Below are 9348 nucleotides of genomic sequence, written 5' to 3' on the forward strand. Positions count from 1 at the left end.
GTTTCCCTCTTCTCTGGCGAGAAAACACATTGACGGGTGGTCTAGGCAAATGCGAGTACTCCTAACCTCAAAAAGTCGTTCTGTAGAAACGCATAAACAAGTTGGTATATAAGAATGTGTGTTCTGACAGTTGGCCTAACCTCAAGTCATTTAGGAAGAAAAAAAATCATAAGAAGCAATGCTTTTTAAGACTACTGCGCATCTGTAAAAGCCTTGTACATCTACTATTAAATGTCAAGAAATTTATCAATTCTTAAAATCAAATATTAAAAAATAAAAAGTGTAAATTCTACTACTTAATACTTGTACATCTACTGTTCTGGCTCTAAAGTCTTTACTTTCTTTTTTTATATAATTAATTACATATAAACATGAAAATGAAAATAAACTTGATCATAAACATAAATACAAGCTTATGTATGGAAATTTCCATGTGAACTTACACGCGGTACATACGCAGAAAACATAATAATCTTGAGCATGTCTACTTTCAAAAATAAAGAATTTCAAAAATTTATAACTCAAAAATGTGGTCAATCATAGACAAATAAGAAAACAGCAATAATTCCTTTAAAATTGAAGGTAGATGCTTTTCATTAACTACATTGAAAAGATGATTAAATTTCCAATGAAATGATGCTATTTTCATTTGTATTGCATAAATGGAAAGCGAGATATCATATTATAAACACAAGAAAATAATTCGAATTTATTCGAATTTCTTACACTGACTTTGACTCCTAGTAAAATTTAGAAAAGTTGGTAAAAAATTGTTACTTTTAGAGACTATTCCTTGTAATCTTAGCGATTTAACAGAGACGACTCTTTTTGTAATATCTCGGGAACTCGATAATATTTTTTACTATTCTGTGTCTCTGTTCAAAGCTAAGATTACAAGGAATAGTCTCTAAAAGTAACAATTTGTTTAACCAACTATTCTAAATTTTACTGTAAGTCAAAGTCAGAGTAAGAAATTAAAAAAAATTAGAATTATTTTCTTGTGTTTATAACATGATATCTCGCTTTCCATTTATCCAATACAAATGAAAATAGTATCATTTCATTGGAAATTTAATTATCTTTTCAATGCAATTTAAGAAAAGCATCTAGCTTCATTTTTGAAGGAATTATCTTTGTCTTTGTGCTGGTTTTTTTATATCTTGAGGTGTTAGCATTCGCAAAATTTCTTTGGTAGTGTAACCGGATTGTTCGTTTTTCGAATAGGCATTAATTTATTGTTTTCAGAGTTTGATTTGGTTACGAGAAAATATATCTCTTCACATCACTTTAATTAAAACGATATTTATTTTCAATAGAATAAAACTAATTATACATAATAATCGAGGTTGAATTAATTATTAACATTGTTTATTTTAAACAATTAAGAAAAGTATGGATTTCAAGATTTATACTTATTTTAAGAGGTAATTTTGTGTGAGCACATGTTGGCGAAAAAACCTTGTACGGAAGTTAGAGAAAAAGGGAAGAAGTGAAATTAGATTCTATGCGCAACTCGTGTAATCTTCTGAAAGGCGCTTAATATTTTAATGAATTTTGAACATTCTGTCCGGGTGCGTTTATCAAACGCAGAAATAAAATGTTATATCACATTATTGAATTCAATATTTATCGTACATTATTTATCGTCGTTGTTATCTGAAACAGGAAGAATCGCCAACTTTGAAAATGCTCGTTTGTAGCAAGACGTAGCTGTTCTAATCGTGGCTGTTCTTGATAAACCGTCACGTCTGGGATGTAACTGATCAATACGACCCATCAACCATTGAGTTGGAGGTAGATGATCTTCCTTGATCAGAACCAGTTCTCCAACCTTGACAGCATCTGTTTGGACCAACCACTTAGATCTCTGCTGCAAAAGGTGAAGGTACTCTTGGGACCACCTTGTCCAGAAGTCGTCTCTTATTTTTGTTAATAGCTTCCAGCGCTTATTAGGCTCAAGAGTGATGTCGTTATGTGTTGGCTCTGGAACTGCAGAAATAGGCCCTCCTATGAGTATATGACCAGGAGTGATAGCTGAAACAGATTGCGGATCAGAGGTATTAGGGTAGAGGGGGCGAGAATTGAGACAGGCTTCAATTTGACATAAGACAGTAGTCATCTCCTCAAAAGTAAGTCGCGTCTCGCCAATTACTCGTCGTAAGTTATACTTAACAGACTTGATTCCAGCTTCCCAAATTCCACCGAAATGTGGAGAATGTGGTGGTATAAAGGACCATGTAATTTCTTGGTTGGCGAGTGATTCAGCAATTTTGGGAAAGATGCTCTTTGCACCAGAAAATAGTACTTTTAACTCTCTTTCGGCACCCACGAAATTTCTATCATTGTCGCTAAAAACCTTAACACATTTACCACGGCGAGAAATGAATCGTTTAAATGCCACCAGGAAAGTCTGAGTCTCAAGATCCGAGACTAGTTCCAGATGAATGGCTCTGGAGCAAAGGCAAACGAATAAACAAATATACCCCTTGGTAGATTTAATGCCTCGACCTTTGGAAGTAATAACGTAATAAGGTCCAGCATAATCAAGACCAGTGAAAGTAAACGGCTTACAGATCGTGATTCTCTCAGCTGGTAATTGACCCATAAGTTGAGTGGGAGTTGCTGCACGGAATCGTGCACACTTCACACATTTTCTTAGAATTTTATTGATAAGTGACTTAGCACTTGTAATCCAGAATTTTCGAAGGACTCTGCTCAAGGTAAGTTATTGACCTACATGTAAAGCTTCATGGTGAGCTTGCAAGACAAGAAGTTCTGAAAATCGAGAATTTTTAGGCAAAATAGTCGGATGTTTTTCATCGTAAGAAAAAAAAGAGTTTTCTAAACGATCCTTTACTCGAAGAACTGAGTTTTGATCTAAAAATGGAGTGAGCTTTATAAGAGAACTTTTAGTAGACAAAGGTCGATTGAAGTCTAGAGCGGTTATAGTATCAGAGAAATAATCCTTTTGGATTAGTTTAATCCAGACTTCAACAGAATGTTTTAGTTCGTCGGAAGTAAGGTATGTTGGAAAATCAGTATCTTGATTTAACAATTTCTTAGCAAAATGGAAGCAGTATGCAGTTGTTCTAATGAGTTTGGATAGTGATGAAACTCTTGTGAGTAGATCAGGAACTTGATTTTCTTGTAACAGGTTGATTTGAGTGTCTTCATTACTATTCTCGAATTTTGACCTAATCTCAAGATTTAATTTAGTGTGAATTACAAGATTAGAGACCGGTCAGTTCTCAGAATTCTCTGTTAATCATGTTGGTACATGCCACCATAAAGTTGAATTTCGAAGTTCTTCAACCTTGAAACCTCGTGTTGCACAGTCAGCAGGGTTATGTTCGGAACAAACATGCGACCAAGAAACATCTTTTAAAATTAAGTGAATTTCACTTATGCGGTTTGCTACAAATGGTTTCCATCTTGAAGGATGACCTTGAAGCCAAGACAAAACAATTTGTGAGTCTGACCAGCAGAAGATTGATTTAACTAAGGGTAATAGTTTCTCGATGACAATTGCGACTAGTTTGGCTAACAGATGAGCGGCACATAATTCAAGTTTAGGCAGGGAAATCACTTTAACTGGTGCTAGTTTAGTTTTAGACATTAAGAGATGAGATTGAGAAATCTCTGATCATCATTAGTGTGAATCCATCGAGGAATCATGATAGTATCGAGTTGATTGAATTGTTCCTGAAATTCATTCCACTTATCCAACAGATTGTTTGAAAGAATTACATCCCAATCAATACCTGCAAGCCAGCAATCTTGAAGGAGAATTTTGTCAGTTAACAAAAATGGAGACAATCATCCCAAGGGGTCGAAAAGCTTAGCAATTTCTGATGCGACCATTCGTTTCGTTGGATTAGTAATAAAAATAGGAGTAATTTTGAAATGAAACTCGTCCGAATTTTGATTCCAACGTAAACCTAACGTAGATACGGAATTTTCTGGATCGAAGACTTTCTCAATTTTTACTTTCTCGGAAGCATTGTCAGGAAGCAGAGCAGGATGATTTGCTGCCCATTTGCTGAGGTTGATGCAAGATGTGTTAAGGATGTTGATGAGATCATTTCTGATTTCAATTGCTCGTTCTAAAGTGTTTGCTCCAGGATAAATGTCATCGACATATGTGTTGTTGAGTAACACTTGCGCCCCTAAGGGAAAACGATCAGCTTCGTCACTAGCTAGTTGTTGGAGTACTCTGATGGCTAGATAGGGAGCAGGTCTAGTACCATAAGTGACTGTAGTCAGATTATACTCTAGCAAAGGTCGACTAGGATCAGCTCTCCACTCTATGCGTTGTAAATTACAATCGGGAAATAGGATTTTGATTTGCCTAAACATTTTTACTATGTCAGCAGTGAATACAAACTTCCAAAATCTCCATCGGCTGATGATCAGCCAGATATCTGGTTGCAATTTCTGCCCGGGGTGCAAGATTTCATTTAAAGATACACCTGATCCAGTCAGAAAAGATCCATTAAACACTACTTTTATGGCTGCTAAAGGGTCATGAGCTTTAATGATCACGTGATGCGGTAGATAGTTGGGTTTAGGAAAATCTTCGTCTTCCTTGGAAACAGGTTCCTTATGATTCAACAAGAGATAATCACTCATGAAAGTGTTATATTTAGTTCTTGCTTCAGGGCTTTTCATTAAACGAGCTTCATTTCTTTTAAACATAGAAATAACGGGTTCTTTAGATTGTCCCAAAAGATCAGGAGATTTAAGTTTAGGAAGTTGAACAACATACTGGCCACCATTGTTTCTATAATAAGTATTTCGAAAAAAGTTTTCGCACTCAATTTCTTCTTTGGAAAGAAATGTCGTTTGAGGCAGTTCTTCTAATTCCCAAAATTTTTGCAGCTGTTCATAAAGAGATTCCTTCTCTTCAACTTGAAGATTGCAAGTATGACTCTCACCATCATTCTGTAAAGATGAACCACCAAAAATGATCCAACCAAATGTGGTAAGTAATGCTGTAGGACTATTAAGAGGACCTTGCTTTAGCCCTGGTAATAAAATGTGTCCGAGAAGATCAATTCCAATAACGCAATCAATGGGTTCTGAAAGGTGGTAGTTGGGATCAGCAAGATCAAGATCCTTAAGATGTTGCCATTTAGTGTGGTTAAGTGTGAGTTTGGGAACTAATTGGACAAGAGATTTAAGCACTAATGCATTGAGAGGTAGTTCAAATTCTGAATCTCTTGGTGATTGCAGCCAGAGATTAACCTTGTAGTGTGATGATCCTAGTGAGGTATTGCCGATACCTTTTTAAGACACATCACATTTTTGTTTGGGTAATTTTAATAATTGAGCTGCACGTTCCGTTATTAAAGTTCGTTCGGAACCAGAATTCAAAAAACCCTTCACGATAATTGTTTTTTCATTGAATGATGTCAATTTTACATAAACTGTGGCAAAGATACCTTTTGGATCACTCTCAAGGTGATTTGAAAGATGATTAGTTTGATAGACAGTGTGACAGGTTACCTGTACAGAGGAAGAAGTGCCTGCAACAGGGTTAGAAGCCTGTACGGTTTGATCGGTTGGTTGAAAATTGTCATGGAGGAATGTATGATGATTAGAACTACATACAAAACATTTCTTTTCTGATGGACAATTTTCTAATTTATGATTGCTTCTCAAGCAGTTAAAACAAAGCTTTAAACTCTTAACCTTTTCAACTCGTTGTGGGACTTTAAGCTTTTTAAATTGAGAACAATGAAATATTAAATGTTTATACTGGCAAAGAGGGCAAGGATTAGAAGAAGGTGTGGAATCAGTCTGAGAATGATTGACTGAAATAATTGATTTTTTCCCTTTAGCATTTTGAGATTTAGGGGTGTTAGTGGAGGGATTCTGAATTGTTTGAGAGGCTTCCAAAGCTCTAACAGTGTTTTCTAAGAATAAAGACAGATCTTCGTAAGGAAGGAAATTTCTCAGAATCTTTCAAAGATGTCTCCCAATCTTCTCTAGTGACTGAATCAAGCTTATTTACTAAGAGGTGAACAAACCAGTCATCCCAAAGTTCGACGGGTCTGCCCATGTTATAGAAGGCTCGAATTGATTCATTCGTTGAGTCTAACAACCGGAGGATCTCATCGACTGATCGTTTAGACGCTGCAGGATAAGATAACAGTTTTCGCATGTGTGTTGATAATAATACTCGCTTATTATCGTACGTTCTAACTAACATGCTCCAAGCCTCTGCATAATTAGTTTCGTTAACAGCAACATTTTTTACTCTTTCCGCGGCTTTACCGGTTAGGGAGGATTTTAAATAATATAACTTTTGGACGTCTGAGAGTTTAGTTTTATCAACCATAGCAGTGAAAAGGTCTCTAAAAGTTTCCCACTGTAATTGATTTCCTGAAAATTTAGGTAATGATAAAGCAGGAAGATGTTTATAAGAGTGATCAGAAGCAATATTACCTTGTCTTACGGACACTTGTGAAGAGGTGTCCTTAGATTGTAGGATGATTGAATTTTTTGTAAAATACATAGCTGCTTCAGTTACAGTGTAATCTTCCTCAATGTTATCAAATAACGACTTGACGTCATATTCGGTTTAAGCATATTCAGTATTTCCAAGTATCCTCCAATGTAGTTCGTAACAATCTTTCCAATATGATTCTAATGTTTCCAGACGTGTTTCCAAATAATGTAACGGACTCTCCTTTGCTCTGGGGGACTTGATAATATCGGAGTGATGTTTAGTAATCCGCTTAGCTAGTGCTTCCTGTTTACCGATGTCCGACATGATGACCAATTCCCAATGACAAGAGAAGCAAAAAAAAAGTTATTTGTTAATTTTCTATTTAAAGATTAAATATACTTAAATTAAGTATGATTAATTTTAAGATTTTAAGGAAAGTAATTTTAACTAAACCTTGAAAGCTTTGAATGTAGTACGTTACTTAAAAGTAATCTACTATTCCCTCTAAGAAACGCAATACACTAACAAGGCCAAAAAAAGAAAGAGACGAAAAAATATGTTAATAGAAAATGTCCCATGATTTTTAAAGTTTTATTAATAGTCAATATTTAATATATATGATATTTTTTCTTCCGTTGTTGAAGTTTGTAAATCCTTTTTTATTCGATTATCGGAATAGTGATAAATGAAACAATGGTACATTAGTTGTGCATTTCGGTGTCTTGGTTTGAAACCATCATCAGGCCACTGGTCATTTCACAAAATTATTTTAAAAAAAATTATTCAAATAAATAATTTGTTATATTTGTTACAATTGTAACACGTCTCAAAAAACATGAAAAACGTCAAGAAATTAAGAGCGAACAGGTTAACATAAAACACTTACTCCAAATCATTTTAGATTTAAAGAACTTATTTTATACTTAGATTCCTCACTGAAGATTGAGTTCCTCATCACAGTTGTGAATAATGTTCAATAAAAGTTGTTAATTTATGTAAATCGTTGAAAAATCCGGCTCGAAGGACCATTATTTATGTTCGTTTTTCGAATAGGCATTACTTTATTGTTTTCAAAGTTTGATTTGGTTAGGAGAAAATATCACTTTACATCACTTTAATTAAAACGATATTTAATTTCAATAGAATAAAACTAATTATACATAATAATCGAGGTTGAATTAATTATTAACATTGTTTATTTTAAACAATTAAGAAAAGTATGGATTTCAAGATTTATACTGATTTTAAGAGGTAATTTTGTGTGAGCACATGTTGGCGAAAAAACCTTGTACTGAAGTTAGAGAAAAAGGGAAGAAGTGAAATTAGATTCTATGCGCAACTCGTGATTCTTTTCAATTGGGTTGCGTGTGACACACAAAGATGATTAGAGTGTAATCTTCTGAAAGGCGCTTAATATTTCAATGAATTTTGAACACGGATTATTTTTTGTAGTTCTTTATAGAAAAATATTAAAATTAAATACTTATTTTTTTATAGTATAATGATGATATTCCCTTCCGAAATTTTTTATATTAAAAGTAATTAGAAATTTCGATCTGTGGATGGTAAAAGTATATGGGAGGGTGGGGCAAACTGGCCATACAAACGGTTTTTTTTACTCTTGTGACTAAACGAATCAACCGATTTCATTTTTTGATGGCTTGTTTGAAAGATCATTTAATTGCGTAACTTTTTCCGAGAGACACCTATACTTTATATTTTATTGTTGAGTTGAAGTGTTAAGTTTCAAAAAATGTTTAAACTGTCCAGTTTGCCCCACTCCCTTGGGTGAACCAGCAACCCCTATGGGGCGAACCGGCCAGTTGGGTTTTTATCTATAATATTGCATTTGTATAATCTACAATAACAACAAACATAGAGAATCATGTTAATAATGGTTGTAATAATGTAAATAATAATACAGGATTGAATTTTAATTGAATAAATACTTTTTTTTCAACATTAACCTCTAAAGTTAAATTTTACACACCTTAAAGTATGTGTAAAGAACCTCTTTATAAAACGGTGTGTAAAGTGATTCACTTTACGCACTGTTTTGTATGTATTAATGATTATGCAGGTATACATAGTATATGTATACAATGTATGTATGTTTTTTTATGTTTTATGTTTCATTTTCTTATATATTCATATATATATAAAATAAAATATATTTATTATATAAACACAAATTAACAACTACAATCCCCCCATAGTAACTACATTGTATAGAAATGTTGCCCAAATATTATCAATATTTTTGCAAAATTCTGTGAGGAGGGAGGTGAGTGTTGCAAAAAATGTTGTATGTCACTCGTGTGCAAAGCTGATTATACTCATGTGATTCGCATTACTCGCCTTCAGCTCGTGCTGCAAATGTCACACACGTATAATCACTCACTTTACGCACTTGTATCATAAATAAATATTTTTAACCACTTGAGCGGCAGTGCGTCAGAATTGGCGTCAGCGTGCAAGTGACAGAAGCGGCAAAAATGCGTAAAAGGCGTCAAAATTTGACTACTATTTTCTCATTCTGTAAGGAGATTTATAATATCACAACAAAGTATTTTTCTTTTTTAAAGTAAATGAGCAGATCTTTAAACAAAAAAATGCTTTTTTAAATATTTCGATTTCGTGAAGAAAAATTGGACTTTTTGTGGTAGAAATTGAAACGCCACTAATATCAAACTATTAAATATTGTTAGCTTTGATCCTTGAAAACTTATTTAAATATTTTAAAAAACATTTTTTTTGCTTACAGGTCTGTTCTTTCACTTTAAGAAAGAAAAATACTTTGTTGTGATATTATAAATCTCCTTACAGAATGAGAAAATAGTAGTCAAATTTTGACGCCTTTTTCGCATTTTTGCCGCTTCTGTCACTTGCACGCTGAC

At 33.8% G+C, this 9348-nt stretch overlaps 1 protein-coding gene across 1 annotated transcript; it reads right to left on the reverse strand.

Moving 5' to 3' along the window:
• Positions 1–1636: 1636 nt before the first annotated feature.
• Positions 1637–3616, reverse strand: LOC122501846. Its single transcript, XM_043611608.1, has 3 exons — positions 3282–3616; positions 2738–3194; positions 1637–2641 (listed from the first exon to the last, which is right to left on the reverse strand). Exons 1-3 carry the CDS (start codon positions 3614–3616, stop codon positions 1637–1639), a joined length of 1797 nt encoding a protein of 598 aa, XP_043467543.1.
• Between the last annotated feature and the right edge of the window lie 5732 nt (positions 3617–9348).

The sequence above is a fragment of the Leptopilina heterotoma genome, unplaced genomic scaffold (genome assembly GCF_015476425.1).
Source record: "Leptopilina heterotoma isolate Lh14 unplaced genomic scaffold, ASM1547642v1 Lhet_217, whole genome shotgun sequence".
Lineage (NCBI taxonomy): Eukaryota > Metazoa > Arthropoda > Insecta > Hymenoptera > Figitidae > Leptopilina > Leptopilina heterotoma.

Coding starts and splice junctions, on each gene's coding strand:
- LOC122501846 (XM_043611608.1), bottom strand. CDS start 3,616: ATGTCTAAAACTAAACTAGCACCAGTTAAAGTGATTTCCCTGCCTAAA. Junction 3,195..3,281: donor CGAAATTCAACTTTATGGTG/GCATGTACCAAC, acceptor TCTTGAGATTAG/GTCAAAATTCGAGAATAGTA. Junction 2,642..2,737: donor CTCACCATGAAGCTTTACAT/GTAGGTCAATAA, acceptor AAATGTGTGAAG/TGTGCACGATTCCGTGCAGC.